At 30.8% G+C, this 19,383-nt stretch overlaps 1 protein-coding gene across 3 annotated transcripts in view; it reads right to left on the bottom strand.

Annotated features, from left to right (window-relative positions):
* LOC115879666 overlaps positions 1–19,383 on the bottom strand; it is a 37,598-nt gene that overhangs the window by 1,161 nt on the left and 17,054 nt on the right. The window contains exons 3-10 of one of the 3 annotated variants that reach the window (XM_030896584.1): positions 17,766–17,952; positions 13,894–13,997; positions 13,238–13,417; positions 12,980–13,110; positions 9,096–9,336; positions 4,515–4,580; positions 3,068–3,152; positions 2,071–2,156 (exon numbers count right to left, since the gene is read on the bottom strand). In XM_030896584.1, coding sequence (XP_030752444.1) covers positions 2,071–2,156; positions 3,068–3,152; positions 4,515–4,580; positions 9,096–9,336; positions 12,980–13,110; positions 13,238–13,417; positions 13,894–13,997; positions 17,766–17,952 — 1,080 coding nt within the window. Of the gene's footprint in view, positions 1–2,070; positions 2,157–3,067; positions 3,153–4,514; positions 4,581–6,203; positions 6,410–9,095; positions 9,337–12,979; positions 13,111–13,237; positions 13,418–13,893; positions 13,998–17,765; positions 17,953–19,383 lie in introns of those variants that run through there. The other 2 variants (XM_030896585.1, XR_004049748.1) reach the window with 2 other exon arrangements.

Raw genomic sequence — 19,383 nt, 5'->3', positions numbered from 1 at the left:
GTGTAACTAAAATTGGTAATTTGTGTTATATTTGATTTAAAGTTATACATATATGTATTTGAATTTCATTGATATTATTTCAAGTTCTTTCCATGACAATATCGTACCAACATTCGTTAGTCAATCAGGAGATTGATTTTTGTTCCGTTACAATAGCAACTAAATATACTAATAACACGGATTCGGAAAACGAATTTATGCCTTTAGCAATCCTCCAGTTTAGAAAGTTTTTATAGCCAGACATGTAATGATCCTTAGACTTTTGTGGTAGCAATCTAAGACTTATTAATTTGGCCGCCTATCACTCTCATAATTCATTTTTTGATTTTAAACGAGTTCTTGATATGCCACTTAATAATCACTACCTACTTAACATTTGACGATTTTAAACGTCAAAATTAATAAAAAGAAAAATATGGGCACCATATTCCTTCAGCTAGGAAGTAGAATATTGATTTATTATTAAGTGGTCGTGGACAACATTTTTTTTTAGATGAGTTCAACTACGGTAGCGAGCATAGTTTTATTCACCGGTTTTGCTAGTGCGGCATAATTGGGGCTATTTCGGCTATAACGAAATTTTTGAAAGGCACACAATTATAATTTTAGAAGATGTTCATAAAACATTTAATCACTAGTTGATTAAAAAAAATATACCATTAATATTGCAAATTATATTTTATCCTCTCATAGTATATGTCTATTTAATTTTTTGATTACGAGTATGTAACGAGCACTTTGTTTCGTCGAACTGCTTGAATCCATTTGTGCTTTTGATTAAATCGGTGTGAGAAACTATAAAGTTATAAAATGTTGTTTCGGAAGTGTTGAATATCCGGGAAAGTTGAGTTGTTGAATGTTATTGCACTCAACAACGCCTTATTTACGCTCTCCTTTAGGCGTTAACTTTTTTTCGGCAATTTTATTAACATTTGAAATTGTCGCAACACAACACGACGCCTAGTTCGAATTCTTTTTCACTTATTTTTTACTACCCGAAACAGCGTTACATCACACAAACCTCGTACCTGAGTGTTTTATAGTCTCAATAACTGCACTAGCAAAAAACTAAAATACTTAAATATTATGAGAAAACCACGATTTCAGTATTATTTTAATGCGATCAACATGACGGCGACGTAAAATAGGTACTGATAATTTCTGATTTTTGCCGTTGAAGCGCTGCGGTCGGAATTTGTTGAAATCAACTGAAATGCACCAAGCCTATAGGCCGAATATTTTACCAACTTAAATTTAAGACCAAAATGAAATGAATATAGCCAAAATAACTCCAAATTTTTCAGATAGATATGTAGATGATTGGTCAAGAAGGAATTATATTTACTATATAACTTTATCTATTATAGTTAATATTTGGTTAATAGTATAGTTTAGTAGTATTCTAACTCATCTAACTATAAATTCAATTATAGTAGGTATAGTACGATCAAAAATTTATTATATTTATATGATTTAATTTCCAAAATAATTTTTATCTGTTGTAAACATCTTAAATAACTCTTTTTGATCATACTATATCTACTATAATTTAAAGTTTTAGTCAATGACACTTCAGAGGTTTGCTCCAATCTGATTAAATGTAAACATCTGCATTTTTCTAATGTTAGATATATTAATATGTTAAAATATGCATGCTACATTATTTTAAATTAGTCACAAATAGATTTTTTATGATTTACTATCCTGTTAGTTGTAAACTGGAAAATTTAAATTTTAGTAACATTTTTGTAAAGTAGATACAAAATTATTTTAATAATATTATTGAATAAAAATCTACATTGGGTGCATGGGTCGCCATCGGTTGAAAGTTTGAAAATGAGCTTGCATCACTATTATATACAGGGTGTTACATATAAGAATGCACACACAGGGATCTCATAAACCATAAACCAGAGAAGAAATTTCATCCTCTTTTGTGTTACGAGATCTCCGTAGTGATGTGGGACACCGTGTATAGTGATATAACAACAATTGCTTTGCAAAAATGCTACGTTGAGTGTTAGCGACAATAAAAAAAATTGTCTATCTCATTGGAAATAGAAACTCTACCGCTATGGTTATCCATGGAACCATATGAACCACGTCCCGAATCTGATTGCAAATCGAATATTAATGCACGCCGCTGTCTATTATCGCTGAAAAATAAAAACGAAGACATTTAAATAAAAATTATAACAAATTTAAAAGACAATTGCAAAAAAAAACAGAAAGCTAAAATGAAATATGCAGGAATAATAATTACATTAAAAAAAACATTAGAGTAATAGAATTTAAGGTGTTTTATATACAGTGTGAGTCTTAAATAAGTGCAAATATTTTCGGGGTTGGTAGATCTCGATAAAGAAATATATTTTCTCTTTACCGTTTTTCAAATAAGTTTAAAATAATCGAGTTATTTTACTTTGAAAATTAGAAAAAAAAATTTTGGACGAAAAAAACTACCTGTCAAAAAAAAATTGTATAGCCTAAAAGTCAAATTTAGTGATTACCACAGGCACTGTGACATAAAGAGAAGACATGTGGCTATCTATTTCAAAAATTAAAATGTTCATATGTCATATAATAATGGCGAGAGCTGTCATGGAATTGAGCGACTAAAAAATTATTATAAATCATTTTTTTCAAATGGAAACCCACTAGTTGAAACTTCTAATGCACGCTCAGCCTGGGACACCCTCTATACAACCCTTAAAATATTTGCACTTATTTAAGATTCACCCTGTACAAAACTTTATGTAAAATTTTGAATTTTACGTTTATTTTCCGGCTTCTGAATTTACATTCAAAAAGTACCTGTAGAATTGACTATTTTACTTTATAAATAAAATTTTGTTAGGGTCAGTCAGGAGTCAGGTGTAGGAATTCCTATGTCACAAATACATTACAAACAAAAGACCAATTAATGAATTGTGTATTAATTAATGATATTGTGATAAAAAAGTCAATAATTGGAGACATTCTCTACCTTGTGAAATTGTATTTCATCTCATTTTGGTCTCATATATCAAAATCTTCTAATACTTATTTATATTAAAGTACTACTTACTTCTTTCTGGCCTTTTGAATATAATACAGGACCACTGCGTTTACGACGAATAGCAGTATTATAATTGTAATGGGTAAAGCTAAGTCTGGAAATAAAAAAAATAAGTAAATAAGTAATGTTTGTACGTTTACAAATGCGTTTTTAAACTAGTTATGTTATCTCTCCAAAAAAATCCTTTATGGGTATTACGCCACTGCACTGCAAGAAGATCTACAAAATAAAATAGTTATTTTATTTTGTACATAATACAATAGGTATGGTAGGCTATTAAGACCGGCAAAAAAAAGTTTTTTTAATTTCACTCAAAATGAGTTATTTGGGTCATAAATGACCTAAATACAAAATTTGGTTTTGGTCCTTGAAAAAGCTAACTGCGAGAGTATTGAAGTCATGAGTGGGGGGTTGGTAAGGGGGAATGGGAGGGGGTTAACATTTTTAAAAAATCGTAACTCCAAAATTACATTAGCTAGCGAAACGCGGTTTTTAAATTAAGATTAGGAATAATATTTGCAACGAAATTTGTTATAACATCAAAATCAGTCAAAGTCGCAGTTTTTGAGATATTAACATATTTTAGTATGGGCGGCTATACGTGCCTCCCGGCGCCAATTTTTTGTAAACACTTCTGCGTTAAACCTAAACGGGACACTGCTTGTTAGAAGTTAGGTTAGGTTAGGTACCGTTGACGTCATTTTACCAGAACGTCAACGGTTTCTTGTAGACGTATATGTTTTAAAAAAGTAAAGTGTTCTCGAATAGTTGAATTTAAATATTTTAAATAGTTTTTCTCTTTATTATTTGTATTTTTTTTGCTTCCGACGACGGAAAGAGATAACTGTAAACATAACTTCTGACAAGCAGTGTCCGTTTAGGTTTAACGCAGAAGCCTTTAAAAAAAACTATTATATTTTGTAGATTTTCTTGCAGTGCAGTGGCGAAATACCGATAAAGGATTTTTTTGGAGAGATGAATTCGCCACATAGGTATAGACATTTTTTAGTTATATTATTTTGCACTAAATATAATTGATATTTTAATATATTAAGAATTGACATAATATTTATATTTGAATTGGTAGGTGCAATATTGCACATAGCTTATGTTCAATTGCACATAAGCAATTGAACACATCGGACAAATATTTTTTTTTCAAACGACACAAAAGTATTAGTTTTTGCAACCTAAGCACAAAAGTATAAAAATATATTATTAAACTGACATAAAGCGTCAAATTGAACGAGCGTAACCATAGTTTCTCGATATATAGTTACTTACAAGGTATTACTTTTAAATCTTTTTATATTATTTGTGACGTTTGAAAAGAAAAAGCATGTTTTGTTGTGAGTAAAAATGACTTTTTGTGCCTCGCATGTAATGTCGTACGTACAGCCTCGCCATAAAAGTATCATTTTTACTCGTAATAAAACGATATACTATTGTCACTGACCTGAAGACATATCGGGTGGTTCTAACTTAACTTTCCTTGAACGAACTGACTCTAGCTTGTGGGCTTCTGTAACAAAATTAAATGTATTTAATATAAAAATTCAGTCTTTTCAATACTGTTACTGAATACTGAATGGCATTTGTATTTATTATGTATAGTGTATACACAGCTATCGAAATTAGATTATTAACTTTAAACAAACTTAATCTGTTAGTACTGCGATAAAATTTTATCGTACCGCAGATAACCCTGAGGAAAGACTGAGTCTTACATTGTAAAGTTCAATTACTTTTAAGTAGGATTTGTTTGTAACAAATCCGTTTAATCATAAAATGGTATTTTCGATAAAGCAGTTCATTTATTACAAAATCAATTATTTTGATATACAATGCGTTTCCTAAATACAGTAGTAAACTATGGTAAATTTTGAAATTTTTTATTCAAATGATCCGATTTTTGTTATATCTCCGAAACTAAAATTTTGTATTAAGGCAAACTATATCTATAAATTAATTTACACCAAAATATGTATAAAAAAATATTTAGAAACCATCAGTCTCCAATAGTTGCTTAATAAAAATTCAAATCTTGAAATATATTTTTTCAAAGGTTAAAATAAAACCCAGTTTAGTTTTTTAATGTCATTAACTGGCCAAAGTATTAAATAAGTATTCATTGATTACTTATCAAAAAATATGAAAAAAGTCCTTATAAATATGTGTGCGGAAATGCATAGTTTTAAAGTTCCAGGATGTTAAAACTTTTAGATAATAGGTCTTTTGTAATTATCTTAAATACCAATAATTTTTTGAGAATTTGCAGGTAGCACTGAATAAATTCTAATAAAATTTAATAATCAATTAGATGAAATAAATGATTTATTAATTTTATTTTTATTTTTATAATTTTATTAATTTTGATTGTTATAATTGCGTTTATCTCATTAAGGAGACAGAAATCGACAAAATATCAAGAGACAACTTTTAATCGGCATTAAATGGTCTACACAATTTTGCTAACAAGAGAAAAAAGTCAGGGTCGCACATTTTTTTTAGAAAAATACTTCAGTGAGAACTCATATGCACGTCCCTGGTGAATATGCCGACATCTTTTCAGTATTAAAATTTGTAATAGTAACTTTTTCCCTCAAAATTTAATTCGAATCACTAAAAGCATTTAGAAGAAAACCTCCTGTAGCTAGGAAACAAAGCAGAATCGGACCTTTGTTGATATACAAAAACATAAATCTTATTTTTACGTGAGGAATCTCCCAATTAGAGATTGCATATATGTTTTATGAAACACCCTGTATAGTGATTTTGGTTCGCTAACTATGTAAACAAATAAATTTGTATACATTTTTGTTTTTATCGCCAAATCCAAAAGTTTTATTTTTAAAATAGCAATTATCTGAAATTGCCCCCACACTGATTTTACCCTGTATCTATATTAGTAATATAAAATTAATAATAATGTAACAAAATAAACACAAAAACGATAACAATACTGAAAAACTAAAACTTAATATATAAAATTTAAGATTTTTAAACGTGAAACAATTTATTATTTTTGCAGAAATCTTTATTGCCTCTTCACAAAATGTTAGTAAATTATAAAGAGAATCAATAGGATTATAATATTCTTGGAACTTTGCAAAAATGAAGCTTTTGTATGTAATAAAAAACTCACCCTCTATCCTCTATAGGACTACTAAATTGTATAACTCACTAAACGAAACTGCCTATCAACTAAACCAACTTTTCACTAAATGGGTTTTGTTTTAAAAGTTCCTTATCACACGCTTCTGCTGCTCGAACAACACTAACTTTACAGAGATACTTTATCAAAAATACCACACGAATTTCCTAATGTCATATTCTGACAAACATTACTTATATAAATGACAATAGTTTGGGAAAAATATATTTCGATTGTTATTCTCTTTAGAAAAAATTGGTTAAACTATGTAGGCTTAGGACATAAACAACACCCATATAATTTAATAAATGATAATAGCTTTATATTAGTATATTACTGGGGTCATTAAGCAATAAACCAAATTATTCTATCCTTAATTATTATACAGGGGATCCTTATATTTTATAATAGTTTACCACTGTCTGCCACTGTTCTTAAAAATAAATATCTTATATTAGTTTATGGTTAATCCCGTTTATACTTTTATAAATTTCCATACCATTTTAGACAAAAATAAAAAAATATGAAAATATAATTGCATTTTTTCCAAGTCCTAAAAATTAAAACGCGTTTCTGTGGTATTTATAATTTCGTTTTCATTCTTGGATCGATTGTTATTATTAATTTTGGTTAACGTCATATATTTTTCTATTTTAAAATGTTAAATAAGCACCAAATTTATAATCACTTTTTCCGTAGCATTGAACAAGCTGTGATTGAACTAAATAAATTTTGTGCTTATTTAACACATTCAAACAGCAAAAAGATATGACGAAATTTAAAATTAATAAATAATAACCATCTATCACAGAATGAAAACCTAAAAATTATATTAGCATAGAAACGGGTTTTGATTCTTAGGGAACTTAGAGAAAATTCAACTATATTTTCTTATCATTCTCTAAAACGGTATAGTTAGGACGCAGTGATTTTTTGTACTTATTATTTTCCCAGTAGGGGTGAATATGAAATAGTTTGTTCGGATGGTGACATAAAGTGACAATTTGTGAGTGTGGTTATTAGTACACTTATTTTCGGAGTCATAAATATTTGACATTTATTAAAGTGAATCATTCTATTAATGGAAATAACAGTCTGGCATATCCCAAGTGGAGGAAAAATTTGACAGATTTTTGGAATCCGTAACCCTTATTTTCCCATGCTTGAAATTTAACGTATCATTTGATACTATCAAACTATAATCAAAAGCAAGTCTGGCTGATTTTGAAAATTGGCAAATGGGCAAATGAGTCTGGCGGGATCTTGAAAATTACAAAATTTTTGCTCTTGATTTGAAAATTTGTTACATGATAAATAATATCTTCTTCAATTCTATAGGGTGTTTCAAAAAACATGTGCCATCTCTCATGGGGAGATTCCTCACTTAAAAATAAGATTTATTTTTCATATCAACATAGGTCCGATTCTGCTTTGTTTCGTAGCTACAGGGTGTTAAAATCTTAATACTCTTTCGATTTATTATAATTTTCTTCCAAGTACTTTTAGTGATTCGAATCAAATTTTGAGGGTAAAAGTTACTAGTGCTACATATTTTAATGCTAAAAAAGTGTCGATAAATTCATCAGGGACGTGCATATGGGTTATCACTGGAATATGTTTAAAAAAAAAACATGTGCGCCACTGACTTTTTTCCTTTTGATATCAAAATTGTGTAGGCCGTCTAATGCCAATTAAAAGTTATCTCTCGAATATTTTGTCGAATTCGGCCCCCTTGATTAGATAAACCCAATTTTAAAAAATGTCTATACCTATGTGGCTGATTCATCTTTCCAAAAAAATCCTTTATGGGTATTTCGCCATTGCACTGCAAAAAAAATCTACAAAATAAAATAGTTTTTTTTTGTAAACACTTCTGCGTTAAATTCTTGGTTAAATCTAAACGGACACTGCTTGTCAGGTTATGTTTACAGTAATAAAAATTTGCCTGACAAAGAAAAAATGCTTAACGTTTCGTAAAGTTTATCTTCTTGCAGTGCAGTGGCGAAAAAAAAATAATAAAGGATTTTTTTGGAGAAACCCAATTTTATTAATCACAATTAATAAAATTAAAATAAAATTAATAAATTATATATTTTACCTAATTTATTATTAAATATTATTACTATTAGTTATTATTAATATTAGTCCAAACTACAGAAATTTCAAATAAAAAAATAATGGTATTTCAGATAATTACCAAAAACCTAATTTTAAAAGGTTTTAACATCCTGTAACTCTAAAACTATACATTTCCATACTTATGTTTATAGAAACTTTTTTTTTATATTTTTTGATGAGGAATCACTGAGTACTTATTTAACACTTATGCAAGTTAATGATATTAAAATTTTTTAAAAGTTGCTATTACACTTGGATCAAGACAAATTAATAAAAATGCATTTATCTCATAAAGGATGCCGAAATCGACAAAATATTAAGAGACAACTTTTAATCGGCATTAAACTGCTTACACTATTTCGTGAACAAGAGAACATTCTTTTTTTAGAAAAATATTCCAGTGGTAGCCCATATGCACGTCCCTGGTGAATATATCGGCACTTTTTTAGCTTCAAAATATGTCCCATTTACAGTAACTTTTACCCTGAAAATTTCATTCGAAACGCTAAAAGTGCTTTGAAGAAAATTATAATAAATCGAAAAAATATTAAGACTTTAACACCCTGTACCTACGAAACAAAGCAGAATTGGACCCATGTTGATATGAAAAATAAATCTTATTTTTACGTGAGGAATCTCCTCACGTATCTGTATTTTTGTTATTACATAATTATATTTACATATTTATTTTCATTAGAGATTAGTTTACATTAGTTCTTTTTTAATAATTTAAAAAATACTTATTATCCCCCCCCCCCCACGTACCTTCACAGTCCAACAAAGGCAACGAAATATTCCAATTAACACCCTGACATTCGATCGTCCTGGACTTGGTTCTGGTGTCTGGAAACAAGTACCCCCTGCAACATGTGAACGAAGCATAAGAGTCGTTCTTGGATACTAGGTATCCTTGTTTAGGTGGTTCCGGAACTTGACAGCCCACGGTTTGGAAATAAATGAGAACTCCTCTGCGCGCGTTGATTTCGTGCCTTGATCTCAATACTACCTGGAAAAGAAAAATATGGAGTGGTCAGAATTAAAATGGATTAAGTCCAATTTCCTAGTATTTTAAGATAATCGTCTTTATACGTTTATAAAATATTGTTTTTTCCAATAGAGAAATGGAATCAAGTCATACTTCACGTATTAAGCAGCTAGAGCCTGTTTCTGTTTGGCTTCTGAATATTCTGTTGGTTCCTTTCAGAAGTGAACTGGATCAAGTCCATAAAATTTAAGCGATTTTAACACGCGTGCTAAATTTTAGAGCTAGGAGCACACTCTAGAAGGCAACACATGAAAGATCTTCTTTCCTTTATCCCGCCTATATACCATAACTAGCATATACCAGCGACTTCGTTCGCGTCGAATTAATCATTTGTAATGGTGATGATAAAGCAAAGCAAGAAATAACGGTAATATTTGAGGGGTAGTTTCATCTTGTTGGAATTTGACTTTCGAAAAATCCGTTTGCCAAAAATAAGCTTTTTACGTCAAGCAGTTTAAGCAGAATCGTGGTTAAGAAATTACCCAACTTTTTGGAACACCCTGTATGATTTTTTTAAAAAAATTCAAAATATGTAAAAAAAATTAAATTATGCTTGTCCAAGCGTTTTCCCGAAAGACTAACCGTTTTTTAAATAACAAATATTGTAATATTTGAGGGGCGTTTTCACCCTCTTGGAATTTGAGATTCGAGAAACCCCTCCTTATCGAACCTCTACACCCTAGAATCAACCTGTATGCCAAAATTGAGCTTCTTACGTTGAGTGGTTTGAGCAGGATCGTGATTAATCAGTATGTCAGTCACTTAAGGATTTTATATATTAGTATAGATTTTTATAACAATCGAAGAAAACACTATTAATAGGCAATGTGAAGTCAATAAATCTCTTAATGACGAAGAAAAATGTACCGATGAACCAATTTATATCTGAAATTTCAAATATTTTCAGAGATAAGATGGTTCAAGTCCAAAAAAGTATAATAAACATTCTTAAAAATGACCACAGTTGTATATTGAGTATTGAGTTACTTTAGTTTGCAATTATACAATTATTTTTCTCCTCCAGCTTGTTTTATTTTAATTAAGTAACATTAAAAAACTTTAACTCTCATTTTCTCTATGATTATCTTCTAGGACTTGATTCACACAGTTTACTTCTGAACCCCCCATATATATCATCATTCATTTATCGTAAAAACCACAAAAGAGTCAAAAAAGTTTTATGTAAATTATATTATCCAAGTTATATGATTATCGATCTTTAATCTTTAGCGTTGCTTCTCGTTTCATTCAAAATAAGCTAATAGTACGGGAGCCCAAGTGATGCTAAATGGGCATTTACTCGAGCGTCGTGGGGTCCTATTGGACTGTAAAAATTAGATTCTAAAAGGAAAAATAGGTTATATTATGATTTATACTCTATTACTGGTGGGGTAACTTCCACTAGCCAAAGCCTGTGTAGACTTTGAGGAGGCTTTCGACTCGATATATCCTAAGTAATAATAGAAACTCTAGCGAAACAAAGTATTGATAGGCCTTATATAGAAACTCTCGCCAATATATACAAAGAAGCCAAAGGAAGAGTAATGATATATAAAACAATCCCAGAGTTCCCAACTGGCAAAGGAGTACGACAGGGAGACGCGATATCCCCAGAGTTGTTTACAGCAACATTAGAAGAAATCTTCCGTCAACTGGACTGGACTAACAAAGGATGAAAAATAGATGGAGAATATTTTAACCATCTAAGATTCGCTGATGACATAGTCCTAATTGCCAGTAGTCCTGAAGAAGTACAAGCACGAATTAATGAACTAAATACAGCCAGCAATTTAGCAAAAACTAAAGTAATATAATTTAGTACGAACTAGTGGAAAGAAAAGACATTCTAATAAATAACACAACAAATAAAAAAAATGGAAGGCATGTAGAAATAGTAAAAGAATATATATATAAACTCATCGGCAAAAGTCTTGCACCCCCTTACTATTTTAATAAAAAATTACATTTCAAACTTATTTTTCGTGGAAATCAAGAGATGCTAAAGTTATGTTAAAAAATAACACAAAAAAGGGAAAACTTTCACCAAGTTTAATAACATATTTTGTCAAAATACAAAAAAATGCAAATTCCATGAAGAAAAATGTTTGACAAAAAAGAGAAAATAAATAAATAAATAATAAATTCTGACAAAATTGAGGTTACTAATATAAAATATTGCCTCCTCGATTTGTTATGAGTGCATCAAGTCGTCGGGGCATCCCCACTATAAGGTTGTTTATGGGTTCTTGAGGTAAGTTCCTGGCCCCCTTACTAGTAGTATAACTACCCCTAAAGTAGGGACCGAAACAGGGACTTTGTTTTGAAACTCGACATTGTGTCGTTAAGGACCTTCTTGCTTTTAATTATAACAAACAAGAGGCTTGATAAGAAAAACGACGTCCCGTTTTCCCAAGTTGCTTCGTAAAATTTGCAAGTTCGGTGGAAATTTAATTAAAACCAGCCATTTTGTACCTTATTTTACAGTTTTAATATATCAGTAGATTAATTAATATCCCTTTATCGATTTTTTTATAGAGGATGTTACAAATTCTTTAATATTCGAACATTTTAATCGGAGAAAACTGGAAAGCAGACTACTTGGAGACAAATACTAGAAATACTGTTCAAAACGAGTACACAAATTAAATTAGCCAACATATTTATTAAAAACATTATTAGCAAAGATTGTATATGATTATTTATATGATGATTATAGTAATTTATATCTAGCTAAAAATGCAATAAAATACGGTATATAGGGTGTTCCATTTAAAAAATATCATCCCGATCCACTCACTCTTTTTTGAGATTTGAATATTTTCCTAAAATACACCCTCTTATATACCTTAGGTTTGCACTTAAACAACATTCCCAAGTTTTTTATTCGCGAGGAGCTACAGATGCCCGACGCACTGTTGCCGGACCCTGTATATGATAGATGTTGTTACAGTTGTATTGTATTATTGACATCTGCCTATTTCTGTAATAAATAAATAAATGCCTTTATTGTCAAAAAAATTTTCAATTTGTAGACAAAGGTAAACTAACAAACAAAGTAAAAAAACAAGGTACACAAACAAATAAACAAAAGATAATACAAAACATTATACAAATAATATTGTCAGTCTTATTGTTAAAATAAACATTTATAAATGTTTACAAAGTCAAAGAACAAAAAAATAAAAATAATATTCAAAAATATTTAACTAGTTTATAGTAAAATATCAATAACCTCTAAATAAATTCATTTCGATGTCATTAGTAAATATAGCAATAGCAAACATTCGACCAGTGTTTACAAGATGATCAAATTCGATTTTCAAAATATAATTCATTTACGGCGTAGAAAGCCTTGTCTAGTAAATAAGTTAGTAATGAGTTCAATGCTTTGCGTAATGAAAAAAATGATGTTATGGATTTGATTTCAAATGGCAGGTGATTGCAGGTGTGCATTTTTTTCGAGTTGTATAATATTGAACTTTTAACTAACTCTGAGCGTGGGGTAGGTAGATAAAGATCTTGCTCCGCGTTCCTGAGTGGATAAGTGTGAGATGGCCTATCTTGAGAAGCTAAGGCGAAAATCATCTACTAATAATTTACTAACCTCTACAGACTCACTCCCAGATCTTATTTCGTCAGGTGGATACCCCTGCTTACATGTAGAAAAAATAACTTGGTTTGTATCTTTGATTTGCAACACATCTTTGCAGTCTGTTATCGATGATACTCTCGTATCTGAAAACATATTAGTTTTATCCCTATAAATAATACTCATATGGTTTTATCAAAAAATATTATAACTCTTTATAGTAATGATATGAAAACTCTATTTTTGCCCTACTCTAACCTACTACCTACTAACCGAATAGAGCTAGATCTAAAATTCTTAGAGAGATTCTCTTTTGTGAAGGGGCAGTAATTTTCCAGGTACATTTCCTCTGACCCGCGTAAAACCTGGGATATCCGGGATTGTGTAGTAATCCTGCAGATATGTTTTCGTCTAGACGGACTTGGCTGTTACAGTATCTGTGGATTCTGTCCTCTAAAATAAAAAAGAAAATGATACGAAAATGAAAATAAAAAAGGATGTTCGTTTAATAATTAGATATGGTATATTTCTAGATGTCTAGTATAATCGATACCAATTAAACTTTAGTTACGTAATCGAGGATGCGATTCAGTCAAGTAATACGATATTATTAATTTATTTTGTCACAAACGACCCTGGAGTATGTACTTTGAGTATAGTTTTAAGTTTAGTCCCCTCCCTTTCCGAATCCTCGATCCGCCCCTGGGTGTATGGGGGGCTTTTAATTTCAACATTTGTACATTTAGATGAATATCCTAATTTGATAAAAGGAGTTCCCGCCGACTGCACTGTAAATACCTGGTATAATACCAAGAATATACCATTAAATTCAGATATATATCTACAATATTCCTGGTATTTTACTGGTATTTACACAACGGGTATATACGTCTATCCCTGTATATGATTGATAAAATATTTTTACTTACGTGTGATACAGGCGTATCTTATGGTTATGTTACCGAAACCCCACGCTTCACTTCCTGGACTGTCTTCCCGTAATATGAAACTGCAGTGGTTTACTCCTGAACACCTATAAAAAAAATAGATTGGTATTGAATGTCTCCTTATATTAAATAAAACCATCAAACAAACCACAAGAAAATAGATTTTAATTTAATTTTATATCTCGCTTTTAACTTGAAAAAATGTACTTTGTCAACTACTGTATACACGGTGTCTTATATTATAATGATGCACACTATAAGGGTCTCGCAAACCAAAATATATATATATATGAGATACAAGGATGATTAATTTATAAAAGAAGAAAAATCCACTGGCTTTTTTCATTTCAATTTTCAAAGTAAAATAACTTTAAAGAGAATGTGTTTCTTTTATCGAGATCTAGCAGCCCTGAAAATAATTGTACTTATTTAAGACTCACCCTGTATAATAGCAAGTGATGTAACCGCACTAAAATTATTATTTACGAGTTACCTTATATTTTGGGATAGTAATTATTTTGTTTGGTAGAATGTAGAATGTTTAGGAGGGGAGTTAATCACCGCGACCTTACAGATCTATTGTGTGTTCCCCTTTCTTGAGTTATAACGAGTTATAACTCATCATACAGTCTCGGGACTTTAACAAAAGCCAGTATCTGAGAGGGCTCCACAGAGGCCAGCTCTTCATCCTCGACATCAGCCGTACCAAAGTTCATGGCACGAATGGTCGTCGTCTCGGCGCACTCAGTGATAAGGTGTTCTGGTGTTTCCCCATTCTTCCCCACAGAATCTGCATTCACCTTTGTTTCTCAGCTTCAGACTACTGAGGTGTTCGTTGAGGAGACAGTGTTCTGTTAGAAACCCCGTGACAATCCGAAGATTGTTTTTACTTAACTCAAGTAAAACCTTTTTTTTTGGTAACAATTCATATCAAATTAGAAATTATATATGATAGTTTAAACTTCCATTTTTGTACTATAATTTTACTGGTTCTCTACTCTCTACTCTCTGCATTTTTTGATTAATTAAATATTTCTTAATGTTTGAACTCAACCCTGTGACCCTATGATATTTTTTAAAGGGGTCAAACTCATCAAAGAAAATAATATCACCCTTCCAAAAAGGTACCCATAAATATTATTGGTCTTAAAACTATTTCTTAATTAACATATTTCCCAACCAGTCATCTGTCTGTCATCAATATTAACCCAGTAACTCTAAATGAACACAAACGCTACCCTCCACGCACTTTACATAGAATCATTTATCTTTGCCGAACTGCCTGAACACGTGCCAAAGGCAGCGCAAAGTGAATAATAAATGTGCCGTGTGAATAGAACCGCCATGCCGTGTGTACCACCCGTGTCATACGTCATAGATTTGAATATTTGGGGTGAGTTGGCATCCTGCGTCATCGATGGAAAGATATACGAGGTGAACATAAACGAATTTTAGCCATAACCCTGGCGGGGTTGGTATTATGAGATTTTATCTGCATATCCGGTTATACAAAGTTACTAGTAAATAATTAAGGTTTTATTCTAATTATTGGGAATTTTTTTTAAGTTGTTGCACAAATGTAAGAACTTGACAACGCTTCAGTCTGGCCGCCAAAAAAATGTATGGAAGATAATGATATGGAACTGAAGGGAAGCGGAACTGATAGTGTGCATTGTCCTATTCATTTACATGATATAATATTTTACGTAAACGGAAGAAAAACGGAAGGGAGCTGATACGGAAGATATAGTGAGAATCAACCCTTAATCTCCTATTGCGCTCCACCTGTGTTTGTTAATATGCTCCCCTTTCTTAATATTATTATTGAACGACTTTTACTAAAGTGATTCTAATGAAACTTTGCACACTTTTGCCAGTGTTCTATGAACAGACCTACATAAATAAATGCATCTTAATTTTTAGAAAAACTATTGACACTGTGCCTAGGCGAAGAAAAATCATAATTCTAAATTCTGGGTGCATCACCCTGTATACAGTCCATTGCCGATACGTCTTCCTGTCCAACAGCCCCAAATTCAACAATAGATACTGGTCAGGGTGATTTGGCTATTTAGGAACATCTGGCGTGTACATTGAAAGGAATACGTCATAATTCTTGATTTTACGTGAAATCGTGTTTCATTTTCCCCATGTATGTAGGTCTAAAATTTAAATTATCTGTGAAGTAGTTCACCTCAATTGTATAGAATATAGGCATTGTGTCTGTATCTATTGAGTCCCAACCCAAGAGGGTGTTCTACAATTTTAATATCGTGAGATATAAGGGAAATTTTAAATCATTTTGTGGTAAAATATTGTATAGGTTTATTTTCCTTGTGTAGATTTAAGTTTATCAGAATAGCAATAGATAATACACAAAACATAAAAAATGCATTAATATAAACGACTATTCACCATGACAAAACAATAACACAAAAACAATTGACAAAACAATAAAGGAAATACAAACCACAAATCATAGACAGAAGACACACAATGATAACAATACATAAAAAAAAATATATAGTAATATACAACTTACAATTCCATACATACGAGGCGTTTCGGAAAAAATAAGAAGGATAGGAAAACAATATATAATATACGAACATCTTTCAAAACACAAAACACACTTAGATCCATTTTAACACACACTAAACCAATGGACACTGGTCAACAAACAAAAAATGTAATATACAAAATACCATGTGAATGTGATAAATAATTTTATATTGGTGAAACATTTAGATCCTTAAATGTTCGAATTAAAGAACATAAAGATTATTTAAGAAAGGGCGACTTTCGCAAATCTAAGATTTGTCAGCATTCACGGAACACAGGGCACAGAATAGATTTTAACAATGCAAAAATTATAACGAAAGAAGCGATAGCCTGTAAAAGAAAAATAACAGAGTCTTTTTTAATACAATCTAATAAAAATAAATGTATTGCTCATGCATCTGTAGATGTTAGTAATGTATGGCAATCGCTTCTTTGTATTTAAAGAACATAACACACGTAAAAATTAAAAACATTCATACAGAAAGTTTGAAGTTTCTTAGTTTTACCTTTTATAATAATTGTTATCAGGTAGTAATTTTCAGGTGTCATTTTAACAGAACGTCAACGGTTTTGAAGACGTATCTGTTTTAAAAAACTAAAGTGTCCTCGAATAGTGGCATTTAGATAATTTAAATAGGTTTTTTCTTTGTTCTTTGTATTTTTTGCTTTCGACGACGAAAAGAGATATACTTTCCGAAACGTTAAGCATTTTTTTGTCCGTTAGGCAAATTTGTTTATTAGTAACTCAGTGCTGACAATTATCTCCGTTGTATTACGCCAGCAGTGTTTACAAAAAATAACTATTTTATTTTGTAGATTTTCTTACAGTGGCGAAATACGAAATACCCATAGGACTTTTTTGGAGAGATGAATCCGCCACAGAGAAAATTTTTCAAATTGTATATTTTACGTTCCTTTTGTGCCCTACTTCCCATGAGTTGTCAGATTCAATAAATCGTAAATCATTATTCAAAAAAACATTATGCCACGGCCATATCTAGCCATTTTTAAATTGGATTGCATCTGCACTTGCTTACACATGCTTTGTAATAGCTTTCATCTCTAATCTACACAAAAAACACATGCCGCAGGGCTTGTCAAAAATTAAAGTGCATGTAATGGTAAACAGACGTTGATAAACTATTATTTAGAAAGAACTAATTAACAAATAGAAGTAGTACTCATATACAGTAGTAGTTATTAGTATAATCTTTTTTTGGTGTATAGTAGAAGTTTTATAAATAACTGAAACATTTATTTATATACTAGCTAACAGCTTCTAGTAACCTTACCGTTTATTTAAAGCATCTCGAGGATGATCTGGGGGAAATACTTGAACGCCTCGATTTTGAATGACACCTGTATCGAAAATCGGGTTTTTCATTCGGAAATCCACATCCAAGATGGCGATTATGGTATCTAATTGACGGCAGGTTAACATCAACCTGCAGGACTCACAGCCACTAACTTCTACTTTTTCTGAAATTAAAAAAAAAGGAAAAAATTAATCAATTTTAATTTCACGTATTTTAATTTTTATTTGATAAATAACTCTACCTTTACTATTAATTTTTTGGTATATCAATCATAGTAATTCTTCGTAACATTCTTTGTAAACCATATATAGAACACTGACATGCTATTAAGTACCACGTCAGAACTCTAAATAATAGATTAAGAGAGTATAGCTCTTTCAGTTTTATTGTCCTGTGAATAAATTACAAAATACCAAAATACATAATTTTGGTTTATCTATGTATCGATTTGTTTCATTAATATTATTTACTGACAGAAAATAGTTACTTCGGTCAACCGAAATTTATAGTCGATAATGTCTCGTGAGTAAGCTTCGATATACTGGGTGCGTCTCAAAAGTAGCTTTTTTTTATTTTTCTGATAAAAAACGAGATTTGCTATGTTAGTATATAACATAAATTAGGATTGATTGACGTATTCAGTTGTTTTTTATCACTTTATCACTATTTTTACTTTATTCTATAAAAAATGACACTCTGAATAGAATGACATCTTATGATGTGTCAACTTTTGACATTTCCGCTTAAAAAAAATGTATTTTAAGTTTCAATCTAGAGTGCCATGGTTGTGTTAAAAACACTAATTTTTAATCAAGTAACGTTAGAAAGAGAGTATAGCTCTTTCAGTTTTATTGTCCTGTGAATAAATTACAAAATACCAAAATACATAATTTTGGTTTATCTATGTATCGATTTGTTTCATTAATATTATTTACTGACAGAAAATAGTTACTTCGGTCAACCGAAATTTATAGTCGATGTCTCGTGAGTAAGCTTCGATATACCGGGTGCGTCCCAAAAGTAGCTTGGTATTTGAGTCAAATTGTCGTTATGAAACGCATGTTACAATTTGAAATAAACCATATGCAAAAAAGTTTAAAGTTGATATATGATATGTCATTCTATTGAGAGTGTCATTTTGTATCAAATACAGTAAAAAAATACCGAGGTGTCATTGTCAAAAGTTGTAGTCATTTCCGGTGAAACAGAAAGTGACCAAAAACAATTGAATACGTCAATCAATCCTATTTAATGCCATATACTAACATACCAAATCTCGTTTTTTTTGTGAAAAAATAAAAAAGTTTTAGAGGTGGGCCACTTTTGAGACGCACCCGGTAGACTGATCGGTAGGCCATTGACAATGATATGGCCTAGGACCGCGGTTCGAATTCCACGGAAACTTCCCATCCAGATTAGCCTTAGCTGCAAAGAGGAGATATTAACTTAAAATACTTTTTTTGTTAACTCACTATCAATAGTTTCTTCTTTTTATTAACTTTTTGGCTCATACTGTATACCATAAAATCGATATGTGTACGAGTATAAAGGAAAGTGCCTGCTTGCACCCACCCACAATATAAATCCAACTTGG

This window comes from Sitophilus oryzae, unplaced genomic scaffold (genome assembly GCF_002938485.1).
Source record: "Sitophilus oryzae breed Bouriz unplaced genomic scaffold, Soryzae_2.0 scaffold_1583_pilon_pilon, whole genome shotgun sequence".
NCBI lineage: Eukaryota > Metazoa > Arthropoda > Insecta > Coleoptera > Curculionidae > Sitophilus > Sitophilus oryzae.
Note: the sequence above shows the minus strand (reverse complement) of the source record. Positions and strands in the feature narration are given on the sequence as shown.